Source organism: Phoca vitulina, unplaced genomic scaffold (genome assembly GCF_004348235.1).
Source record: "Phoca vitulina isolate PV1807 unplaced genomic scaffold, GSC_HSeal_1.0 scaffold7, whole genome shotgun sequence".
NCBI lineage: Eukaryota > Metazoa > Chordata > Mammalia > Carnivora > Phocidae > Phoca > Phoca vitulina.
The window spans coordinates 68,210,066-68,235,992 of record NW_022589710.1 but is presented as its reverse complement, the minus strand read 5'-3'; the positions used below and the strand labels follow the sequence as shown (position 1 = coordinate 68,235,992).

The 25,927-nt window shown below is 49.2% G+C and overlaps 1 protein-coding gene across 5 annotated transcripts in view; it reads right to left on the bottom strand.

Annotated features, from left to right (window-relative positions):
* PPP2R5C (protein phosphatase 2 regulatory subunit B'gamma) overlaps positions 1-25,927 on the bottom strand; it is a 121,962-nt gene that overhangs the window by 95,518 nt on the left and 517 nt on the right. For 3 of the 5 annotated variants that reach the window (XM_032405948.1, XM_032405950.1, XM_032405949.1), the window contains exons 1-3: positions 25,602-25,708; positions 24,618-24,683; positions 11,551-11,713 (exon numbers count right to left, since the gene is read on the bottom strand). In XM_032405948.1, the coding sequence (XP_032261839.1) occupies positions 11,551-11,713; positions 24,618-24,683; positions 25,602-25,628 (256 nt within the window). In that variant the 5' untranslated portion in view covers positions 25,629-25,708. Of the gene's footprint in view, positions 1-11,550; positions 11,714-24,617; positions 24,684-25,601; positions 25,709-25,927 lie in introns of those variants that run through there. The other 2 variants (XM_032405953.1, XM_032405955.1) reach the window with 2 other exon arrangements.

The window sequence follows — 25,927 nt, the reverse complement described above, 5'->3', positions numbered from 1 at the left end:
AAAGCTTGTGAATTCATGCCGGTGTAATGAGAGCCTAAGAGGCAGGTCGGGTCCATGGGACGAAGCTACAGCCCCCAGAGCGGGAAGCACATGCATCCAAGTGTATTATTATGACAAAGAATGACTCTCGAATCAGTGGAAAGGGGAAGATTAGTTAGATAACTGGTTGGTGATGTGGGGATAAGCCAATTTAAGTCTTCACACCAAAATAAAATCTGAGATGAGTTAAGTAAAAAACCAAACCAAAATCACCCCCTTACCCCCCACATCCCTACAGCTTTCAGAAGGGAAGTTGAGTATCGAGAGAATAGGGCATTTAAAAACAACGGACAAACCCTTATTGGATATTGCTCACATTAAAAAATTTACAAATTTCTGGATGTTCCCTCCAAAAAACCAGAGGAAACATTGAGGCTGTAAATACAAGGAGTTAAATATACACCAGAGTTGATTATAAAAAACGGGGCCTAGATGTTGAAATGATTCAGTTCACAAAAGACCTGTAAGTGATCAACACTTGCATAAAAAAGTATTTCTCTGCCCATCAAATCAGCAATAATTTCAACAAATGATAGTTACTCAACACTGGTAAAGGCATGCCGTGACCCTGCCAACAAATCTGTAAGTTGTTTGGATCCTTCCGGAATTAAAATCATCTGGCAATATGGATCAGGATTCTCTAAGTAATTTTACTCCTGGGAATCTATTCTAGAAATGTTTCTATTCTAGAAACATAGTAGTAGAGTAAGCATCACATTTTAATATGTTAAAAATTGTGCTAAAATACACATTACATAAAATTCACTGTCTTAACCACTTTGAAGCACACAGCTCAGTGGTATTAAGTACATTTATATTATTGTGCCGCTGCTGCCACCATCCATCCACAGAACTCTCTTCACCCTGCAAAACTGACACTCTGTGCCCATTAAACAAGAACTCCCACTCCCCCCGCCCCCCCATCCTCCGACACCCCCCAACCCCCGTTCTACTTCTGTCTCTGTGGACCTGACCATCCCAGGGACCCCATCCAAGTGGAATCAGGCAGGCTTTGTCCTGGGACTGGCTTACTTCCCTCGGTGTAATGTCCTCGAGGTCCGCCCCTGTCATAGCAGGTGGCAACATCTCCTTCCTTTGTAAGACTGAAGAATATTCCGTGGTGCGAACAGACCCCGTGCTGTCCCATTCATCCACAGATGGCTGTTCGGGCTGCCTCTGCCTCCGGGCTACTGTGAATAAAGCCGCGATAACATGGGTGTGCCGTGTCTATTTTAAGTCCCTCCTTCCAACTCCTTGGGATGTACCCCCAGAAGCGGCATCGCTGGGACATACGGCATTCCTATGTTTAACTCTCAGAGGAGCTGCCGTGCTTTTTCCCACAGCAGAAGCAGCATTTCACATTCCCACCAACAGTGCACAGGGCTCCAATTTCTCCACATCCTCGCCAACACTGGTTGTTGTTTTTGTTTTTTTGTTTTTTAAAAAAATTTTATTTATTTATTTGACAGAGAGAGACAGCGAGAGAGGAACACAAGCAGGGGGAGTGGGAGAGGGAGAAGCGGGCTACCTGCAGAGCAGGGAGCGCGATGCGGGGCTCGATCCCAGGACCCTGGGACCATGACCTGAGCCGAAGGCAGACGCTTAACGACTGAGCCACCCAGGTGCCCCCAAGTTCTAAGTTTTGATGTCATCCAACTTAACTATTTTTACTTTTGTTGCCTGTGCTTTTGGTGTCATTTCGAAGAAATCAGTAGCAAATTCAGTGTCATGAAGCTCTTCCTCTAGTGGCTTGTAATCTTAGGTCCTATATTTAGGTCTTTGATCCACTTTGAATTACTTTTAAAAAAAAAGATTTTATGTATTTGAGAGAGAAATAGTGCGAGTGGGGGGAGAGGCAGAGGGAGAAGGAGAGAGAATCTTAAGCAGACTGCACTGAGTGCAGAGCCTGATGCGGGGCTCCATCTCACAACCCTGAGATCATGACCTGAGCCGAAACCAAGAGTCTCATGCTCAACCAACTGAGCCACCCAGGCGCCCTGAGTTACTCTCTGTGTATGGTGTGACGTAGGGGTCCAACTTCATTCTTCTGCGTGTGGACATCCAATTCTTCTAGGGCCATTTGTTCAACAGGCTGTCCTTCCCCCATCGAGTGGGTGGCACCCTGGTTGGAAACCATGTGATGGGTTTATTTCCGGGCTCTCCAGTCTACTCTGTACTGGTATATGTCCATCTTTATGCTGGTACCACACAGTTTTCATTACTGCGGCTTTGCAGGAAGTTTTAAAATCAGGAAACTTAAGGCCTCCGAGTGTGGTGTCCTTTTCCAAGACTGCTTAGGCCATCTGGGGTCCGTGAAGATTCCATGTGAATTTTAGGAAGGATTTTTCCGTTTCTGGAAAAAAACTGTCAGCACTTTGATAAGGACTGCCCTGAATGTGTGGATCTCTTTGGGCAGCACGGACATTCTGGAGGTCCTGTCTTCCCGTGACTGCCGCTGTCTTCAGTGTCTTGAAGTAGTGTTTCGGATTTCAGTGTGTAAGTCTTTCACCTCCTTGGTTAATTCCTAGTAAGTTCTTTTCTAGAGCATCACATTTTTATTTATGATTCTGAAATACTAGAAACCACCTAAACGTCAAAGAGATTATCCCACACAATGAAATATTACACACCCATCAAAAATCTTTACAAGTATATAAAATGAAAATAACTGGAAAGGGCAGTGTCTAAGTTTTCAGAAATAGTATGATCATAAAAAGAAATACTCCCCAAATATCAACTGTTGAGCGTTATGGCAATGGGTGGTTTTTCTTCCTGAAACTTCTGTATGTTTTTCAGTACTACTAAAATAAGCATATAATACTTTGATAAAAATGACAAGTAACAGTTTCTAAAAAGACATAGATGAAGTTAACGGGGAGGAACCCTCAACGAAGGCAGCCTCTCGGTGCAGGTGATGAGCCGAGAATCGGCTGTGATGGGAAGTATGACCCCCAAGGTTTGTTCATTGTGATGCGTCCATGAGCTCATGTAGGTAAAAACACAGCAACAAAAACTGGCCTAAATGAGGCAAGACAAACTGGGCCAAGAAACTAGAGGATGTGGACTCCCTGCCTCAAAGAATCAGCCATGGACTAGTTAGTTTTTACCACCATATCTGCCACCTTTGCTGTGAATCTGACCCTCACTTAAGCTACGAGGGTTCCACTGGTCCCCGGAGCATCGTCTTCACTGACGGAACAAGCCCTCAGTGGTGCTCCCAGAAGAGGCTCCTACCACAGCCACACCCTGTCGCTGGGCTGCCGGTTCCTGCCGCCTCGAATTACCCTGGGGCTGGTTCTTCTCACCTGGAGGAGGGGTGTATGTGATCTTCCACCTCCTCGGTTTTGAGGAGGAGCAACGTCATGGATGGAGGCTACTACCCTGCTGGGCTGAAGTGCGGGCTTGGGAGGGAGTGGCTCGAGCCGTTCCAGGTGTCATGCTGAGAACTGTGGACGCCACCGCACTCCAAGAACATGGCCTCTAGCAACAGTGCTTCAGAAAGACCCCCAGGCTGCAGTGGGAGCCCTGCTTAGATGGCCCACCCCCACTCCAGAAGCCTCCCTGCTCCCTCTTTGGGCCACAGGCTCTCTCCCCAGGCCAGCGCCCCAGACGGTGCCTGGCACAGAGCAGGTGCACCATCCAGTATACTGAATGATGGACGGATCAAGCAGTAACACCTACCCTGGTTCTCCAAAACCCCCTTAGTACTCTTTAAACCTCTTTGTCCCTGTGGCACATAACTAAGAGGGACAGGCCACCTAGTTGCCTGGACACAACCCCTGTCTGGCGTCCCGTGGCGCCCTCCATTACCACCTGGGATGGGCCGACCTGCCTTCCAGGACGGCCTCATAATTGGGCTCCTGCTCTCCCGGGACAACCCCGCCCCTTTCCCTCCCTTCCTGCCACTGCGGCCGCACCAGTCCAGCTCACAAAGGGCCTGAGCTGATGCTGAGGGAGGAAGGGCACCCTTCTGGGCTCAGGGGGTCTGCCTTCCAGAACAGAAGGCGGGCGAACAGGCGCCTCCCCCCCATTCTCAGTGCGCTCTCCCGTCAAAGATGCAAATGCAAGCATGTCCGTGCTGCACCAAAGCGAAGGCTTAAAAAGGAATTACTCTTTATTCTCTGGTCCCTCTGTCACTTTGTTTTGGTCTTTATTTAAAAGCAAACTGCCTGTAAATACATCCCACTGATTTTATTTCTGATTTAGCATTTCTGAATAAAACTTTCCAGTTTTCGTTTCTAAATTTAGCTCAAGGTTTTATTTTTCTTCTCCCAGGCAATTTTGTCTGCAAATTAAATATGCTCATATTTTAGTGAAGAAGTTTTATAGTTCCCTTCATGAAAAGAAAGTTGTTTTTTGAACCTAGAGAAGCACGGTGTTGGCACAGCAAAGCATGGCCGTTGTGCTGGCCGGCACTATTTTTTTTTTTTTTGAACTGGAAACTATAGGAGCATGGATGATCTACGTTTTGTTGGGTAAAAGAGCTAACCTAAAACGTTTGGCTTCCCTTAGAGTTTAAAATAGACTTTTTCCTGAGGCAGATCAAAGATACCTAGCATTCAGCTGTGTTCAAAGGTTGCCAGGGAACGTCTGCTTGCCAAAAGCGAGGACAAAGGGACGGGCGCTTGTTGCCCGTCGATCTGAGCGGGTCCGGCGAGTAGAAAGCGTGGTCGGGCTGGTCCCCAGGGAAGGCCAGCGGGGGTAAGTGGAGTAGACCAGGAAAACTTAGCCCAAGGGCTTGCTGTCGTTCTCCCCACAGCCGGGCTGGAAAGCAGAGCAAGTGCTCACAGCACCCCCTGGTTGCGGGGAGGCAGGGCGCCCACACAAGGTGTATCTCGTACACGTGACATATCCAGGTGCTCTCACGTCAGCTACTGAGAACAAACCTCCTGCTAACACAGAAGAACCTGAGGTGGACAGAGCGGTGAGCCTGGACTGGCTCCTCAGGAGAGGGGACGCCAGGGCAGTTCTCTGGAAACTGAAGGAGTGTGGAAGGAGCAGGCAGAGGGCCCGAAGTGTGTCTCCTGCATCCTTGGCAGATGCTGGACTGGGCACCAAAACAGACAAGCAAACAGCTCTGCCCTCGGTGACGCTTCCCTCAAGAGTAACGCGTGGGGTGCATTATGCACCCCGAGTGTCCATCGACGGACGAATGGACATACACACTGTGGTCTAGCCACACACTGGAATATTATTCAGCCTTAAAAAGGAAGATATCCTGTCACCGGCTACAACACAGATGATCCTTGAGGACACGATGCTAAGAGAGAGAAGCCAGAGCCAGCAGGACACATTCTGGATGATTCCGCTTCCTGGAGGAGGTGAAATCCCAGAGACAGAAAGGCGAATGGCAGTTGTGGGGCAGGGGGAGGGCGAGGGGAGGCACTGTGCACCAGGGGCAGGGTTTAGTTGGGGACGATGAACAGACAGTGGTGATGGGTGCACAGTGCTGTGAACGTACTTAATGGACACTGATACGTGGTGAGAATGATAAATACTTTGCAATGTATATTTTACCACAATTAGGAAAAAAGACGAGGCAGAGCGCAGAGGAAAGCTGGGCATCTAGGGCCGCAAGGGGCTGGACAGAGGATGGGACCGCTGTGTGTGCGCGGGCACGAGCGGGACGTGAGGTGCGGTGAGAAATCAAGGGGAGGTGTTGGGAGGGCCTGAGCCAAACATTAAATGTGAGGCTACAGCTAGTTGGAAGCCGACTCCCAGGTTCTGCCCCGAGGCGGCTGGCAGAGGCCTGAGACCGACTGTCCCTTGTAGTAAAAGCCACGTCTGTGGCCCCAGGAGAGCAGACAGGACAGTGTCCCAGAAGGGCCGGGCTGACACGGCACCGGCTCTCGGTCATGCACCCTGGGGGCCCTGGTGGCACGTCTGTTGCCCAGCTGCTGACAGAATGGAGCCAAGAGGAGCCTGAGTTGGAAAAGCGTGGTGGATTGGGGTCTGCTAGCTCCTGGAGCGCAGGGGCCACCTCTGGTCATTGTCCCTGTCCTGGCCACCTCCCCATGCTCCGGACAACCCAGACGGTCAGTAAGTACTCGCTGTGAACTGGCACCGGCCTCACCAAGCCTGGGGCCATTTCCTCTGTTACCCTGGGCAGCCAGGAGCAGACGCAGAAATCCAAGCCCGAGGCAGAAGACAGGACTGAGGAGAGCAGTTTCTTGGCCCGCCAGAATTAGGGCAGGCGTTCTGGCAACTTCTCATGCTGCACTCTTCTAATCCTGCAACTAACGGCCAACAGGCAAAGCTCCTCTAAATACATGCACAGTTCATTTTTAGGCAGTAAAAATGACCCACTTGTATGGCCAAACTTTCAATGGTATCAGAAAATGAATTGCTTTGAAAAAGGCTGAAGTATTGTATTTTCACAAAACCAGGGCCACATAAATTCTCCCAACAATAATGTAACAACTTCTTTCACAAAAGCCCAAGTGCTTAGCAACTCCAACTTTCTGTCCCAAGGTCTCCCAGTTAATTGCTGTTAAGTCCTAGTTGCTCCTTTATGACCTGACTTCTCCCAGGCTCTTCTTTCCCACAGGAACAACCCCAAGAGACAAACTGCATGCCGCACGTCACCCAAAACATCTCCCTTCACTTAGCATTGAACACTTCTACCTTCCAGACCAAAAATGGTAAATGTAAGGGACTAATTCAGGGAAATCTTTGAATGAAAAGGGCCCGAAGACTACATTCAGCCTCACTGTTAAATGAATAAAAATAGGAAATGCTACTTTCCACTTAACAGATGACTCAGATTTTAAATGGCCCCAGTATGGAAAAGGTGCAATGGGCCAGGCTTCTCATCCGCTCGGGGCAGAGCGTGTCTAGTGCCACCTCCCTGGACAGCGTCTGGGTGGTCTCTATAAAGGGATTTCGAAAACACACAGGCTTTAGTCCAGTACTTCCTTTCTCTGAGACCAGCTTAAGAAAAGGTTCAAAGATGTGAACAACAACAAAAGATTTACATTACAGCATGATCTATAACGGCTGAAAACCGAGGATCACCACAGAATGGAATAATATGGTTGTTTAAAAAATCAGGGTCAGGAACAAGATACACGTGCCCACTTGCACCACCACCTGTAACGTCTTACTGGAATTTTCAGTCAATTCAGGGGGAAGACACTAGTAGGATTTTCAGAACAAAGACGTGAGGTTATCTTTTTGTGCAGATCTAATTAGATACCTGGGACATCCGAAAGAATCAAGAAAACTACTGGGAACAATAAGATAATTCAGTAAGAAAGCAGGATGTGAAAGCAAGACACAGAAATCAACAGCCTTCATATAAATAATTAACTAGAAGACACAGTAGCAACAATAATAGAGTCTCTAGACATAAAACTTAAGAATTGTGCAAAACCCACATCATGGATACTTTAAAAACACCCCAAAGGAAATGAAAGTGGCCTTCGCATAGCACACTCCTAGGCCAGAGGATGCAAATATTCTAAAGATGCCAATTCTTCCTGGACATTTAAAAAATGTGATGGGATCCTGATAAAAACACAACCACTTTTTCTGCAATGAAACGAGCCAATTCAAAGTTCCTACTGTTTGTAATAATATCAGTATTATTGTTGTGAATTATTTTAATAGGATGTAGCAATAATTATGTCAATGATGTTCGAAACCAAGATTTTCAGTGTAAAAGAGAAAACTAAAGATTCAAGAAACACGTGAAAACACCATGTTAAGGTTGAACTGAAAACGTCAATATGAATGCATAACTAATACGTATATATACTCATATTCCACCTTCCTCCATTGACAGCACCTAAAAGCAACATCAGTCCAATAGCAACAAGTACCCCTAGTGACCAGATTTTGGTCTCTAAAATCAACCCCCACTAAAAGGAATCAGGGTGTTTTGAAAGTGGCCAGTTCCAAGTCTGGGGCAAAGAAGGTACAAAATGAGGCTGGGGGAACATCTTACTGTGTCAGAAATCAAGGAATCAAAAACAAATGTGTCCATGTCAAAAAATACACAGGAGTTGGCCCAAAGAATATCCAGTGGTTAAAGTTATGTATCTGTACATCAGAAAGAATAAAGATTTTAGTAGGCTGAAGCACACTGAAATCAAATCAGAATACCTAAGTCCATAATGATATTCAAAAAAAAAGAAAACCAGAAAAAAAAATCTTTAGTTTTCACCATTTGAGGGAAAGTGTAACTAAAAGGCAGAGCATTAAGCCTATCCTGACTTTCAGTAGGAGCTACAGGTCAAGACAACCAAACATCTCCAGTTGGTAAGAAACAGCTCTGCTGTCGGAAGAACGCCAGATTAAATGTTAACTCTCTAGTGAGGCTGCTGACTCAAGCAAGGGTTGTCGCGTGGTGCGCACGAGACAGCACAGCGCTGGGGGGAACAGACCAGCAGGATGCCACAACGTACCTTGCAGATCGCCACCGGTACTTTTGGACAGCACGCCTGCAGAGGAAGTGTCGCGGTCCGATGGAGAGGTCAATCCATCATCACCCTAACACACTGCAGAGTCTGGCATTGCTTATGACAGTACCCAGACCGAATGAATGTCCCGCACTAACTAATATCTCCTGGGTCATACAGCATCACGTCTGATGTATCCCATCCAAAAAATAGTTTCTATTTACCGGAACTACAGGGAATAAGCGGGATATTTTATAGGACAACCGGCCTAATTTAACAAGTCGTAATAAACTTGTGCTGTGATTTACAACACCCCCAGACTGCTAGTGACCCAGGTATCTGGCAGAAGCAGCAAAAATCAATCCCCATAGGAGAAGATACTTCTGTGTTAGGTTTTAACTTCTTTTAGTATATGTGCTGCTGAAGCGAGCACAGTTTTAACTTCTTTTAAATAGTTGAGTACAATGACCAGCATACACTAGAAAATAGTCAGGTACTCAAGGAAAGAAGTCTTCACGAACAGACTGACAAGGATGATAACATCGTCTGACACAGACTGCAAAGCAGCTGTGTTTACTGCACCCACAGAGACGGCAGGTGTGATCTGTCAGAGGACAGGAAAATATGGAAAAGTCATCTTGCAGATTAAAAATGTAACTTCTGTAAATGAAAAAGGATACCTGAGATTAAAAGCTCAACAAACAGAGTTCAGCACATACGAGACAGACCTGAAGATTCTCAGCAAGATAAAAGAAGTCAAGCATGGTGTTTAGAGATTCTGATAGCAATTCAGCAAGGTAATTTTATGTCTATTAGCTATAATAACACAAAAAGGCTGCATTTTATATTTCATTTGTACAGTTATTTATTTTCACTATGTTTTATGAAGGTATTCCTTCCATGAACGGTTGAAAATTAAGAAAATAAAACTGGTCCTCTATTAGACATAACGTGAGACCCTTTCATCGAGAATATTGCATGGGAAGTCATAAAAAGTTTGAAAAATACAGGTGAGGCTTAAGACAGTAAATGAAAAAGTCCAATATATGTTTGTTCAAAGCCAAAGAAAAAAGAGAGACGAATGTAGAAGACATAATGGCTGGGAACCTTCCAGTCCTGAGGAAGTATAATAATCTATGGATGCACAACAAATCCCAAAAAAGCCCAATAATAAAGAAACCCATGTTTGGACACCCAGCAGTGGAACGACTGAAAATCAATGTTACAGACAAAAATCAGAAAAGTGGCCAGAATCACAATCCCTTCAGAGATTGACTTTGGTTTCTCAATCCTAATGGAAGTCAAAGGCGATGAAATGCTTATCTCCACCGTTCAGAAGGAAGATAATTCCACCTGCAATTCAATCCTCAGGGAACATCTTTCAAGAATGAGGGCGGAATAAAGATATTTTCTAGACAAATAAACAAAGAATTTGCCACCACCAGACTCTCATTAAAGAAAATTCTACATGACGTATTCAAACAGAAGGAAAGTGATCCCAAGAGGAAAGTCGGGAGATGCAGGCAGGGTGAAGAATAAAGTGATAAATAAGTGGATAAACCCAAATCACCGACAGAATACAACAATAATACTGGTGTGGAGGAGTTTTAAGGGCTGGAAGAAAAATTTGAAGATCCAACAGTGGAGGGTCTCAGAAGATAGCAATAGTAGCCCCGATTTTTTTTTTTTTTTTTTTTTTTAATTACTGGACTTTAAGGCTTACAGAAAAATTGATTGTGAAGTACAGAGTTTCCGTGTTACCGGCCACCTGTTTCCCATTATTAACATTTTGCATTTGTGTGGGTGCATTTGTTACAACCGATAGCCAATCCTGACACATCATTATTAACTAAATACCATAGTTTCCAAGAGGGTTTGTTCTTTCTGTTGTATACTCTACAGGTTTTGACAAATGCAAAATTCCATGTATTCACTATCCTGGTATTGTAGAGAATAGGCTCACTGTCTTGAAAATCTCCTGTGCTCCCTCTATTCATCCCTCCCCAAGATGAGTTAGCATGTGTATTATCTACGAGGATGAAGCCAAACCAGAGATAAGCCAGATTCACGCTCTGTAAGCTGCAGGGACAGCCTGGGTTCCGAGGAAGTGAGGGGCAGGAAGTGTATCTGTGAATCCCTAAATTGCTCCTTCCCTCCAACCCTCCTTCCTCTGTCCTTCCCTTCATCCCTCCCCCTGCCTGGAAGGTCTGCACTGAGCCCTTGCTATGTGCCCTGCAGTGTGGAAGGCACTGGAACACACGTGTAAAGATGATGCACCTCCTACTCCGGGTTCATACATCTTGCAGAAGACCCACTGTTACGGACTGGAGATACGAAGGACGTCTGATGTTTCATTTATTACGCCAGTCTTATATTTTAGTAACATACAGGTTTTCAGAGGCTCATGTTTGACTTTGGGGTCCTTACCCTACGTTCCTTGATTTTATGTACCTCAACCTCAACATCTCCTAGGGGAGTACTTTTAGGGATTGAACACCCTCAGATGGAAAGAGGCGACCATGCCATTTTGGGGGAAATTCAAAGTGAAGGGCACCCTTCCCTGACTAATCTCAAATAGGAAACCCCTGGGCAGTGTAAGCCCCAAATGAGTCATAAGGAGAAAGTCCACAAAGGACTATGGTTATAGTTCTCACTTATCCAATACCAGGGAAGCAAAGAGGCTCTACTGTACTTTGAAAACCTGGCTCCTTTCTGAATCGCTAGAGCTCAGGTGACAAAGGCAAGAGGAGAATTACTTGAAGGAAACAACCAGCTAGCCTGGATAGGATTCACACGAAGAGACTGAAAGTCTCTCTTCTGGCTTTTCTAGTGTGTTATACCTACAACACATTCGCGATTACGTTTTTATCTCAAACAGCTCTGGAATTGGAAATATCAGTTGACTAATCAGTTAGTGGCATTTAACAACAACAACAAAAAAAACCAAAAAAAAAAAAAAAAAAAAAAAACCCAGCACGAAACAAACCTCAATAAAGAGACCCGAACAGAAACATAAACACAGCAGAGGCAGAACAAGCTGGCAAACTAGCCAAACGTGACTCCTTCTCCCTAAACGGGCACACTCTTTTAAAAGACAAGTAATAGAAATTACCTTTTAAAGACGGTAGTTTCTGAAGTTCTCTGTTATTGCTGGCGTTAAACCTGGAAGAATTTTGCCGCTTCTCTTTCTTCACTATGGGCTGAGGGATTGGCACTTTTATTTTGCTAGACACTGTTGACGGGGTGGCAGCTAGGCTGTTTTTCCTGCTGGAAATCTGTTTCCAAAATAAAAGCAGAAAGAAACACATGCGTACCTCAAACGGTTGTATTTTGCAGCACAGTTAGCATCTGGAAAGTATATACGAGTCTTGCGCAGGGACAGTCCCCTCCACTCCGCTGTAAACACCATTCCTTAAAGTGGCTGGAGTCTGAGCAACATCCCACCTCCAGTAATGCTGGATTTCCAAGGATTCACAGATATACCTCATTTCTCACATCTTCCTTCCAACTTTTTACTTCTAAACATTTCTCACATAGGCTGATGTACATACAGGCTGATGACAATGACCCTTCAAAGACATTCACGTCCGAATCCCTGGAACCTGTGAATATGCTTCCTTACTTGGCCAAAGGGACTTTGGAACGGTGACGACTGTCAGGGTGGGCCCCGTGTAATCACACAGGTCTTGACAAGAAAAGACGAGGCAACACAGAAGAAGATGACAAAGCGGAGGTGAGATCCTCAGAGAAACTACAAGAAGCCAGGCTGCTGGCTCGGAAGGCAGAGGAAGGGGCCACGAGCCAAGAAGCACAGGAGGCCTCTAGAAGCTGGAAGAGGCCCGGAAACAAATTCTCCTCCAGGGCTTCCAGAAAGAACTAGCCATGCGGACATCCTGATTTCGGCCCCATTTCAGACTTCTGACCTCAGGGACTGTAAGATAGTAAGTTTGTGGTCATTTGCACAACAGCTGCAGGGATCTCACGAGCAGACAGCTCATGGCTTCTTTGCCTATACACCACTCAGCCCTCGGTGATCAGCAGGAGTGACAGAAAAGTGCTCGCCCCTCGAGCCTCAGGAAATGCTCTTCTTTCTAGGCCACCCCCACGCCGCGTCCATCTCCAGGCTCCAGGTTTAGTGCTCAACTCCGCACTGCACTGCATCACCTGGGTTGTCCGAGGACACGTGGCTGACTCTTGAGGGGAGAAGGAGCTGTGCAAACACCCAAGCAGAGGTGGGTGGGCATCGAGGGCACACGCAGCAGACACCTGGGCAGGCCCATAGGGGCAAGGGTGCCCAGGGAGCTCAGGTGGGCATGACCCCCAGAGAGTGTCAACTAAGCATCGGTGAGATTCTTTGTGCAAACGTTCACTCCTCCCACACCTCCAGTCCGCCCAAAGGAATGGAGTTCGTATGTGCACATGTGTGCTTTTGAAAAGCCTACCAAGCTCATCCTAGAAACACAAGCCCACCAAGCCTCTTCCAATCACACTGAGCTAGGAGAGAAGACATGCCAACTTAAGCCCCCAACCATTTGCTCTCCTCCTCGAGTGGAATTTTTACTAAGAAATCAGACCAGCTTTATTTTGAAATAAGGTGCTTAGGAATACTTGGGAAGAGTTTTCCAAGACGCAGGATGCCTGCATGCAGACGGGACCCTGAACCGGGAGCGAGGGCCTGGGCTCCCCGCCCTCCCCCAGTCAGCAGCTTCTTCCTCGAAAGGGCTTTTACGGATGTTGTCCTTCACACCTGTCATTCTTTCCACCTGATCGTGAAAGCTGGGTTTTCTTCCTTAAAAACACTGCCCATACCTCTCCGGTTCCCCAGAATTCCCCAGAACCCTAGTTTTCACTCCCCAGCCACAAACGTCGCCTCCTAGGCCAAGTACTTGTTTTAAAATGTTAATTTATATACACGTATCTAGTAAAGTTGACACGTCCTTTCCACCTTTCCACCAGCCCCACACACTGACCCTGAGGACAACAGGGCACCGGCCAGCTCCTGCAACAAAGCTTGGAACACCAGCCCTGGGTGATGTGGCTCTCACCAAACAGAATTAACTCCATGCATATCCACAGCCCATGCAGCACACACGCCGAGATGAGGCTTCGAATGTCTGACAGAGCAAAAAGTTATCCCCAAGACCTGCTGATTTGGAGCCACCGGCCCTTCTGCGTGGGCCCTGCTGGCCTCCCTCCCCTGGAGCACTGTCCTCGGGGCAGGCAGAGTGAGCTTCTAGAAAGAAGACCTGGTCCCATCATCCAGGCTAAGTCACTGCAGTCACTTCCCAGGGCTCTGAGCCCATTGGCTTAACAGTGGTCTACAGAGCGCCATGCTCGGGTCACCAGCTCCTGATGCGGCCGGCCCGTGCCTTGGCCCCGCTGCCCCGTTGCCAACCCCGGGTGCGGCTCCCTGAGGCCTCCGTGCAGCGCGCTCAGCTCCGTGGGCTGGTGCCCGCCCAGCCGGGCTCTGCTATGAGCTGGCCAGCTTATCTTTCCCTCGATGGGATGTCAGCTCCAGGAGGGCTTGGATGCCACTCTGGCCTGTTTTGCGAGAGCGGGGAACTGCCCCGCACCGGCCAGGTCAGGGAGGCCCCTCTGAGGGCGTATGTGTGTGTGCTGGGGGGACAGCACTGAGGCAGGGCCACCGAGAGTGGCGGCTCAGTGCGGCCACCCTCGCCGCAGACAGGCGGGCAGGCACCGGGGAGCCTGGGGGCCGCAGGTGCCTACAGAGCCCACCAGCCCAGGTCAGAGTCTGACCTTCACCTGACAGCCCCCTGGAAGCCATGCAGGGGGCTCTGAGCAGGGTGAGGGTGCGAATCCATCTTCCTGTTCGAAAGGCGCCTCGGGCCGCAGTGTGGACTGCAGACGGGAGGGGAGGCGGCAGACTCGGCTAGTGGTCCAGACCGCACACAGTGGTGGCTGCACCGGACCCAGTGGCCAGCAGGTGCACGGGTGATGTGGAGCGCCGGCCTGGGCACGGGGAACCTGCAGATGGGTAGCTGGCGGCACCAGTCACCATGACGGGAAGGCAAAAGCGGCTGAGAAGCCAGGTCGTGAGCACCCTGGGTCCGAGCAAAAGACAGAGTGACGCCCCTCCTCGCTCCCTTCTGCGGACAAGGGCTGGAGTGCTGTCCTCGGTGTCCTGGCCACCGCCTGGCCGCCCTCGGCTGCCTTCTCCGCCCACCCAGAGGCTGGCAGCGCGGCTGTGTGGCTGGCCCTCAGACACCTTGTGCAAGCCGGACGTGAACTTGGAAGTTACCCGTCTACACGGTCACTGAAGTCACCGAATGAGTGAGACCGCCCAGTGGAGGAGCGCAGAGTGCAAGAGGCGGAGGAGGCGGGGGGGGCTGAGAGAAGGACGAGGCTGAGGGAAGAAAGCCTTGCAAGAAGGAAGAGGTCAACCCATCAAGTGGCACTCAAAGCCGAAGTCTGCGGACTCGGACTTGGCATCTTGGGGCTGGTGGAGGCTGCTGAGGGCAGGGGGGCAGCGGGGAGAGGCCGCTGGGCTGAGGCCAAGGAGGGGAGGCTTGGGAAGGTGGCCGGGAGGAAGAGCATCAGGGCAAGCAGCAGCCGCCACGGCAGGGACCTCGGACTGTCTGGAAGGCGAGGGGCTTGACCGCGCTGCGAGCTGATGGGAGAGCCACCGAGGGGAGGCCCGGCTGAGGGACAACTGAGCGAGGAGCGGGATCTGGGTCCCCACGTGCAGTGACAATAGAACAGAGGACGGACAGGACAGGACGGCTGTCAGTCTGATGGCCTCCCCCGTGTGCGCAGACAGACGAGGTCACCTGCAAGAAGCACTCTGAAGGGAGGCGAGGCCCGAGGAGGTGAGGACGGCCTGAAGAGCAGAGCAAGGCAGGGGCCTGAAGAAACAGAGACGCTCTGAACACATCTTTCTCCGCAGCGCCAAGGACGAGCAGCCAACTGGACCTGTAGTGGTCAGCGCCCAGAGGGGACACTGCCCACACAGAACTCCCGCTGCGTCCCCCGGCAGTCCCTGGGACCCCCCAACCCACTCGCGCCAGCCGCTGGCCTGAGCCCGAAGCAGGGCAGGCGCCTGGAGCAGCTGTTACACCGGGACGCCGCAAGGCCCTTCCCCGGAGCGCAGGGCGACCTCCTGGGATCGTGCAGGGAGCCATGGAGCCAGACTTGGGACCTTGCTCGGTCCCCGGACTTCAGACACCACCTCCCTTGTGTCCCACATCCAAACAGTTCGACGACATCTTCTAAAATTGTCCCCTTCTGCAATTGTATGATGAACTACCACCACTATGTGCCAGAGACCACGAGACACAGAGCTTGAGGGGCCCGTACCTGCACGCCTTGTAAGAGCTTTCAAAAGAACATTCACCTGGAGAGTACGGTACTGGCGTAAAGACAGCCACAGGGATCAATGGAAGAGAATTACGAGCCAAGACCACTCAATGGGAGAAGACTCTCTTCAACAGGTGGTTCCAGGACAACCCTGCGGTTGGTGACAGTCAGCCTCGAGTGTTTATGAGGGCGAGAGAGGTGGTCTGCAAAGAAACCAAGCTGTCTAGGGAACACCAAGGCCGCCGTGCCGGAGCTGGCCCCTCAGAGCAAAGCTGTCCGCACTCTGGCCTTTCCGGGCTGGAAGCCACCAGAACCAGCTCTCAGCTCAGGCCCGGAAAGCGAGCAGCCAGCCGACGAGCCCACCCGCGTCCAGCGCCCATGGCCCGCTCTGCTGGGGCCTCAGCTCCGGGTATGCGGAACCCGGGGTCCCCTGGTTTCATTTCTTGCCCCTCTCCTCCCTACACAGCAGCGGCAGAGATCTTTTTAAATACTTGTCAGATCATCCCCCCTCCCTGCTCAAACCACCTCAGTGGCTTCCCATCACCCTAAGAGTAAAAACCCCAAATCCCGCCAAGGGCTGCTGACAAGACCCTCCTGGCCCTTCCTTGCCTCTGCCTGTCTCTGACTTTATCCCGTCTGCTCCGGCCACCCTGATTGTCGTCAGCCAGACTGGCTTTCCTTCCAGCGGACACCCCAGCTCACGGCCACCTTCGGGCCTCTGCCCCGGCTACCTCCTCTGGCTGGCATGCCCTCCTCCCCCAGATCTTGGCACCACGGGCTCCCGCTTCACATCTGCATGTCACCTTTATGACCCTCTCCTCGGTGAGACCACCCGGACCACCGGAGGCAGCCTCTAGAAGCGTGTGGGCAGCTTCGATACCACAGTGACCGGAGGGCGCTCCTGATGCGGGCAACCCTAGGGCCGCCGCTCTGCAGGGTGAGAAACCAGACGCCACCAGGGCCCCCTACACCCACCAGCGCCCCGGCGCTTGCTGAAAGCAAACAGACCCTGCCACGTGTCCCGCGCCGCCCCCCAGCACCCACGAGGGTCTCAGAGTGAGTCTGCGGGGTGACTGTGAATGAGTCACCTGGAGGGACGCGCGTGGCCTACGGAGAGGAACCTGGGAGGTCACCCCCGTGACGGAGAGGGCCCGGCCTCGGCCATGCAATACCTCTTCCCGTAAGCTCTGGACCACGGAGCCAGCTCTGCTCCCAGAGTGTGTGTTAGGTGAAATGAGAGAGTAGCGATTTTTGTACTATTTTAGTTTTTAACCCTGTGTGTTTCGACTGCCAAAACAAATAAAGGTAAAACGTCGAAAAAGGAAGATGGGAGGGATGTTGTGTCCCTGGGTGTCCCCAGGCCCAGTCCCTCGGGAGACCGCGTGGCCTCGTCCGCGTATCAGCTGCAGCTCTTTACGACTCGGGCAGTCCCGGGCCTGTGGTGAGCAGGGCCGCCTCCTCCTCGCCCCTCAATTCCCTTCTCTTCCACTGCCCCCTTTCCCCTCATTGCATCCCCTTCCTTCTAAATTTGGCATTTCGTATTAAGAGTGATAGCTGACGGACTTAAAATCAGTTACACTCGAATTGGAGTCATTTTGGAAGATCCTGCCAGGATCTTAGGCCACTCTGTCCATCTGAGCTTCCTGTGAAGGACGTGTTCTCTAGCTGCTGTCCAGTGGCTACCAGCCACGTTCAGCTCCCACGCACTCGAAACGTGGCTCGTATGACTGAGGAGCTGAATTTCTAGATTTAATTTGATTTTCATCCATTTCAAGAGCCACATGTGGCTAATGGCTAGCCTCCTCCAGGCATTCTGGTGTTCCCACCGGGCAAGAACAGCACGCGCTCAGAGCTACCACCCCTTTAGAGCCATGCTAAATTTCATCTTAATCAAATATTTAAAATGAAGGAAATCCAGGGTCCTCAAACTAATTACCGCCCCCCCCACCCTCCCATTGGATTCTGGCCTTGTCCTCTCACTCCCCCAGCTGGAGAAAACAAAGATGACAGCATGGCTTGGATTTGGATCTGGACAGCAGGGCTTTCCTGCAGTGGTCCTTCCCAAACCTCACCAGAAGCAGGGCCCCGGGGAAGTCTTCGCTGAACATGACACACCGACGGGAAGGTGCAAGATCATTACCTACAACGTTGTGTCAAACCAGACACCGTCGAGCCCTGACCTTGGTGGGCACCCGATGTTTTAAGGAAACGCTGGGGACTTTTTATAGTTGAAATCTTTCACATGAATTTTCCCTGTGACTTGGGGAAATATCACTGTGATTCATGTTGGTGGCAGGCTGACTCACGCGGCAGATGCAGGTGGAAAGCTCCCCACCCTGACATGCAGGGCTGGAGGCCTGCACTCACTCCGCAACTGCTCTAACAGGGGAACTCTGTGCTTCTTCCATGAACGGGAACACTTGATAAATTATTTCATGTAATTCACTGAACTCTTTCTAGAATTATGTATCATGTAATGGAGCTTTTCCTGAAGAGGGACAGGAGTGGTGACTACTCCCATCTGCAACACACACCCCAGGTCCAACACGCTTTCTGGGGCTCCGTAATTTAATGGTGATCCTGTGTCTGCTTAGGTGCTTTAAAGCATCTATTTCCACTGGTTGGGGTCTCTACAAGAAACATGCTCCACCTGGTCCCATGTCTTCAGCAGCTGCAGGGTATGATGGATGGGGGGCCAAGTTACTCCCAAGTCTACTGAATGCCCATGAGCAACAGGTGGGACACTTCGTGAATAACAGAAATGGTCAACACTTAATTTCTTAACAGGTGAGGACAATATTCTTTTTATCTCCCCCAGTGCTTGTACAGAACAAGACGATCAAAACAAAACTTTCTAATATGTATATAAAATTTATAAAATATTTTAAAAAAATATACAGTTCACCCTTAACACAGGTTTGAATTGCGTGGGCCCACTTCTATGAATTTTTTTCAATATACACTACACTTAAATGTATTTTCTGCTATGATTTTCTTAGCATTTTCTTTTCTCTGGCTTCCTTTATTGTAAGAATACAGTACACAGTAACTACCATACGAAGTATGCGTTAATCGGCTGTTAATGTTATCGGTAAGGCTACCCGTCAATAGAGGGCTATTAGTAGTTAAGTTCTGGGGGAGTCAATAGTTATACAAAGATTTTTTGCTGTGTGGGAGGGACTGACACCCCTAATCCCCATGCTGTCCAAGGGTCAACTGTATATGTATGTTCTACTGAGAAAAATTCCCAAAATAAACGCAAAACAAAAATTAAGAAGCACAAAATACCATATTGGAAACCTTATTTTTAAAGGGAAATCCTATTTTGAACTGCTTTAATTAAAATAAGATTCTATGGTGGTACATCTTACCACTGACCTCCGCTGCAAAGCAAAACCAAAACCAAAAACCCTCTTCTTAAAACTTTCACAGGACATTAGAAAAAGACCCAAGTACCATAATCTTCTGTTTTAGTCCACTGCTATTTATTTAGAACAGATTATACTGAAAGAAAACTCTGCATCAAAGTTTCCTTAGAGGATCAAAAGATAAATGAGATTTTTTTCCCCTTCTAATTTACCATATCAGAAAACCCAGCAAGCTAATTGATTTAAAGCTGTCCTTCCTGAGCACTTTTAAAATCCACCAACAAACACTTCTGGCCTCCAGGTCCTCACATACATGGCAAGGGCAAAGAAAAATCAAGTTAAATTGCTGTCCTCGAGTACTTAATCTAGTCAGGGAGGTGAATCGAGGTAAATAAAAGTCGTCCAAAGCAGTGTAAATGATAAGTAACTGCTGGAGCCAATAACTGCTATTCAAATTTAAAAGATGGAAAAAAATAGGGGCCAAGATAGTGAGAAAAGCTTCCCTTAAATTTCAGAATGAACCTGCATTGGAGCTAAGACGACAAAGGGACTAAGACGGGACAGTGAAGAGCATGGGGAGGGTATTCCTCAAAGCAAGGTCTGGAGACCCCTAGGGGGTCCTGTAGACACTTTCTGGGGTCCGTGCTTTTATGAGAACACAAAGCCATGATTTGCCTTTGTAACCATCATTAGGTCAATTTTTCACAGGCTACAAGGCATAGGATATCAACAGACTGAATGCAGGAGCAGACTCCAGGAGCCAGCTAGCTTCTATTAAACGAGACATTAAAGAAGTTTGCAAAAACATGGTGCAATGCCATATTTCTCAGTAAATTTTTGTGACTAGTTATTTCTCATAAAAACATGCTACTTACGTTAACATGTATTGGGTAGTGTTACTATTAAATGAATTAATATTTTAAAAAATTTCAGTTTTAATTTCTAGTAAGAAAAGTTATCAGCTACAACTGACCTAAATAAAAGCTCTTTGGGACCCTAATTTTTAAGAGCATAAAGGGGTGCTGATGCTCCTTTGGTCTGAACACTGTTAAAGGAGAACGGGTGGTAGGCATGATTTGCAAGCAGACGTACATACTTTGTGGAGGGGTCTTTCTAGAGCAGTGGTCTCACCGGAGGCCATTTTGCCCTGCAGGAGACGTTTGGAATGTCTGCAGACATTTTGGTTGTCAGAACTGGAGGGGGTGGGGAGCCACCGGCATTTAGTGGGGAGGGCCAGGTGCACAGACCACAGGGCAGCACTGTGGGGAAGCATCTGGTCCACCCGTCAACAGCGCTGAAGGTGGGGTGCCGGCTCAGGGCAGCGGGTCTCGCTTGGGAGGCACTCAGGGTCTGCTAAGCGCCCAGCTAGTCACACGGTCACATGGAGGAGCGAGCGCTGGGAAGGGACGGGAAGCTCACAGAACCTGCTCCTAACTCACATGCCCTCCAACTCACAGCTGATTATCCCCTCTGCAGAGCCTCTGTCCTTCCTGAACACCAGGGCGCTAAGCAAAGACGATGCAGAGTGGCTGGGAAAGTGGGCCAAGACATGGCGATCAAAAGCAGGGAATTCACCCCTATATGATAGTCACTTAGGGATTTCAAAAAAAAAAATTTAAAGTACGGGTCCTCTGGGTCCTGAGTTTCACTGGAGTCCAGTTTAGGGTTGTGTGCAAAAAAAGCGGGAGTGTTAGGGGAGGCCCCCAGTGGTAGCTCGAGTTCAGAATTCAGCCTGCAAGACAGTGGCTTTGGTGTTTTGGGGGAGGGGAGTTGGGGACTCTTATCTCAGGAGGTGATAATCACAGCCGCCTCCCCGGGAAACACACCTACCAACAAACCACTTCCAGTGTCCTCCAACACTCAGGTTAAAATTCCTGCTACACAGCCGAGTGACTAGAATGTCGAATTTTCTTAAAAAGATACTTTTCACAAAAATGTTATTTCTGTTACCATGTAACGGGTTATTTTTAAATGAACTAATATTTTTGAAATTTCAGGTTTAATTTCTCAAACATGACTCCCCCAGCTACACCTGTGGGACCTCAGCAAGCCTGGCTCCCTGTCTCTGCAACACCAAGGCGGGCTGGAGGGGACGTAAAGGGACAGATTACAGAGAGAAAAATGTTATGACTAAGGGCAGAAGGTGTCAAAATAAGCTAACAAGTTGGAGAGAACCATTCAGCTTTCTTTTCAGCAACAGATATTATGTCAGGTTGCCGTAGAGATTTCAAACAAAACTAAGCTGAAGCAGGATATGTAACATACGTGACCAGAGAACAGCGCTCAAAACAACCTTTAATGTGCTTAAAACAAATCACTTTACAGAGAGCATTAACACTTTTAAAAACATAACTTTGGACACAATATACAAATTAAAACAGCTACTATAAAAAAACACCATGGCATGGTCTCATCTTCCAAAATGGACTTTAGCAATCTCTGAGCGATTGATGACGATTCTAAATATTCATCAAGTGGGCCTAGTTATGTCTGCACAGCTTTGAAGGTGACACTGAGGACAGCTGCTCAGAGCGGAGTTCCCTCTGTCAGTCTCCCGAGTACCTAGGAGCCCACCTGCGGCCTCACTCCTTAAAAGCGTGCCACGAAATAAACCCGTAAGTACTGGGCAGAAACTTTTGTTTCCAGGACACATGTGGATAAGTCAAATGTAAACACCCTATTTGAAAGAGAATAAAACAAACAAAAAAATACCAATACACATCATTCAAGGAGCAGAAATTTCTAGAAAAATGTGCACAGCAGCAGTTATGACCTTTAATGGTATTTGGTTATGTCGGAAGATATATTCTGCCGTACATCTCGCAGGGAAAACTTCTTTCAAGAGAGGTCATGCCTAATCTATCACACAGAGTTAAAAATGGTCAAATCTGAAACTCCCCATGTTTTTAGAGGTGAGGAAACAGGGCCATGGAAGTTAGGTGACGTCACTCAGGGCACTCAGGAGTCAGCATTTTTACTATCTACTCCCCAGGTTAAAATACTTTCCTTTCTACTGCTCTATCCTTTACTGCAGGACTTCATCTTCTTTACCAAAAACCCCGTGCCATCAAATGTTCCTTTGTTTTAACCAAAAACTGTTCTGCAGTGTAAGCCACTGTTCCTTTGTTTTCCATGAGGCTGGTTTATAGCCAGCCAGGATTTTAGTATAAGGACCTTTTCCAGTCTTGAAGTGGTGTGTAAAGTCAACCAACCACAGGCCAAGTTCTTTTTACGTGTTCTCTGTTGAGATGATTTCCCAAGCCTGGCCACTCTGCCCCGGACGGACACCTGTTCCGCATGCCCCTCAGGCTGGGAAGTCCCAGATGGGGGTAACTGCCCCAACACAGGTGAGTTCACAGGCTGACCCCAGCAAGAGCCGGCTGTGAAGGTGACAGGACATTGAACGGGTCTGAAGGGCAGCACCGGCATAGCAGTCCTATTCGAACGGTTCAGGTTACAAATATTCAAGTTCAGAGGAACATTGACAGGAGAGGAAAAGAGTGCACAATGAGGGTTTCATGCACCTGGGCGGGTCAACCGTATTCGGTTAACTGGGTGGAACCAGAGGTGAAGAAGCAAGATGAAGACTGAGGAGGGAACCGACAATGAACAAAGTGAGGCTCAACCCAAAGTTCAGATGAACTCAAGTGCCTCAGTCTGTACTCCTGCAAAATAATTTACACAGTGATCTGCCAACTGTCATGCTTAATATGCCATGCTGCCTCTGGTATCCTTATGAGGAAGTAGTGAAGGGCCCACCATTTCAGTATTTTTCGGTGGTAATTTCAAGCTCTGTAGCTCCAGCTCTTAGACAGTAGCACTAGAAAAAATACAAAAAGACAAGTGGGGCATCACACTCAAGCACTGCAGGCCACACCTCAAGAGTCTCAAGCAACTGACAGTCTAGGAACCCAAACCACCTTAAAAACACGCACTTTACGTACTAGCGGTTTTGTTATGTCTAAGTTAACTGATGGACGTTGCAGGTTCAAACTTAACATTATCCATCCTCATAGTCAGGTTCTTTCTGCTAAAACGGGAATATATGAACCATACACACGGATATTCTTTGTCACACTAATGGGAAGAGGAGACAGGTGTGTAAGCAAGAAAGGTTTGGGGGAGCACTGGAAGCCTTAGCAGTTTTAATGAAACATCAGTGAACAAAAGGAAAGAAAACGCATACACCCTTGCAGAGTGACTAAATTTCATTTAAATCAATTTAGTCAAGAAAGTGACACAGAAGGAAGCAAGTCAAAAGCAAGAATACCACAGGAAAACATGATTATCTGCTATAAAGACAGGGCAGAGGACGACTAGTACCAATAATCCCCAACTACTGATATTTAAGGAACCTTTTGGATATCTGCTTTTTGCTTTGGGGAGGGCAACATATTTGCTGGAACAAACCACCTGCTGAAGAGCAGGGAGGCTTAGAACGCACCAAATGATAAAGAAAAGATATCCCCCCCCAGGGCTTAAAAAAACAAAAAAGGCTACTGCCTATAATCACCAGTTAACTGTGTTTCCCCAGACAACACTGAACTCATTCTAATTTGACTTACAGGAAGGGGTCTGACACTTGGAAATTAATGTCATCTGTGATAAGACTGGGGACCTGGATGATCCAGCTCTGGAGAACGTGACACTACAATCAAGTTGCTTCTCGGCGACCAATGATCCAAAAGGGCCTACTATTAGCTCAGCCTGGGTCCAGACAGCTCCTGAATCCCTAGCCTGCGGGGCTCCAGTTCAACTACTCACAAGGAAGAAAAGGCAAAGGCAAAGTGCTGGCAACTGCAAACATTCTCAAAGCACAACCGTGCCAAGGAACGCCATCAACCCCACCAGGTGGACCCCGTCCTCACGGAGCCTTCCGGCTGTTCTTCAAGAGCCCAAAATTGAGAAGCAAAAGTCGTCAGAACTGGCCAACGCAGAGAGAAAAAACAAGTGAACGATGATAGAAGACTGTATAAAAATACCCAAACTAGCTAAACTGAGAGGTACCAACACCCCTGGGGAAAGAGGCTGTGGGAATCAGACATCAGCAAAGGAGCCAGTGTGAGACCCAAGCAGCAAAGACGGCACCAGGCAAGCAGAGGTGATAGAAGGAGGAGCCACTGAGAGGGAGGGACCTGGCCGCTGCCTTGCCAAGGAAGGAAGGGGAGGATCTGAAAGCTAGAAGGAGCATGAACAACTGGGGTGAAACCAGTCTCTGCAGGAGGGCGGCTAGATTTGAGATGGGGGGGGGGTGGTTATGAACTTAAAATTACCAGCTGCACAGACACAACTTCCATAAACACATCTGTATTTTCCCAGCCTGAAATAATAAAAACCTAAAGAACTAAAATTTCAGGTTGTGAAGGAGACTAGGAGAAAATATCATGCAGGGAAACATTCTAGAAGAGCCTGGTTTTCACCACGCTGTTTTTCTGCCCTTAGTTAAAAGGTGTTCATGAAAAAAAAAAACGGAAAGGGAATATATGAGAGCAGTTACCTCTGATTCTATTATGTCTTGTCCTTCTTTTGAACTTTTTCCACTTTTCCCTGCTTTTGGTGATTCCTGGGAAACATCAAGCAAATCAATTAGGCTTCTCAATTTTTAGACTGCTAAACATCAGATAAACCAAAATGCAGTTTTAAAACGGATTTACACAATTTAACTAGAACTTCTGATAATTTTAATCAGTATCACCAAGAAATTCTGCCTCACGTTATTTAGAGATACAACACTGCGAGGCGACACCCCTACCCCCAAATTCAGATCCTCCTTGTTTTCTTGATCTGTATTTGGCGTTGAAAACTTCAAGCAGAAACAGATAAACCCACATTCACGGTACTCTCGGCGTTTTGATGGATCCACATCGCATCCCTTTCTGGCCTCCCACCGTCAACCCCGCGAGCCGGGATTTCTGGGGTGATTCTGAGATGCTACGGAGCTCCACCTGGAGCAGAAACGTACCGCCCCCCCCCCCCCAAATGCAACGCAGCACACTCACAGCCATCACCGCCGCCACCCAGGATGATAATAGTATTTCAGAGCCCCAGAGCGTCCCCCAGGAGAGCTGACAATTCTTCACCAGCGTGAAGCGGGGTCCATTCGCTCCCCTTCCCCCGGCCGGGGTCCCTCCAGGCGCCTGCAGCCCCCCACCCCTCAAGCCCGTGCCCAGGCTTCTGCGAGGCTGGGTCAACCACCTCCGCGACCGCACCTGCCCCCTCACGCCCACCGCGCGCGCTGCCCTGGGGCGGGCGCCCACGCCGCCCCCACCGCGGCCGCGCCCCCGCACGCCGGCCCGGGCCGTCCGGACCCCAGCCTGGCCTGGGCCCCGGCGCCCCCACCCGGCGCTCCTGCGCCCTCGGGACCCCGGAGCCCGCCGCACCCCGCTCCCGAGCAGTTCCCCGCCCGCCCTCCGCGCGGCCCCTGCCCCTGCCCCTTCCCCTCCCCGCCCCTGCCCGTCCGGCGGCCCGGGCCCGGACTCACTTTCTCCTTCTTGTTTTTATTCGGCATGGCTGGTGCGGACCGCCACCGCCTACCCCCCGCAGCAGCAGCAGCGCCCCCGCCCCGGCCGTCGCGACCCCGGCCGCCGCCGCCGCCGCCGCCGCCGCCCGGGACTGAGTCGCTCGCTCGCTCGCACTTCCCCTTTTCCAGGCTCCCACAGGCTGCGGCAGCCGCGGCGGCGGCGGCGGCGGCGGCGGCGGCGGCAGCGGCGGCGGCGTCTCTCCGCCCCTCCCCCGGCCCGGCCCGCCCCTCCCCTCCCCGCCCCTCCCCCAGGCCCCCGGCCCGCCCCGGCCCGCCCCTCCCCCAGG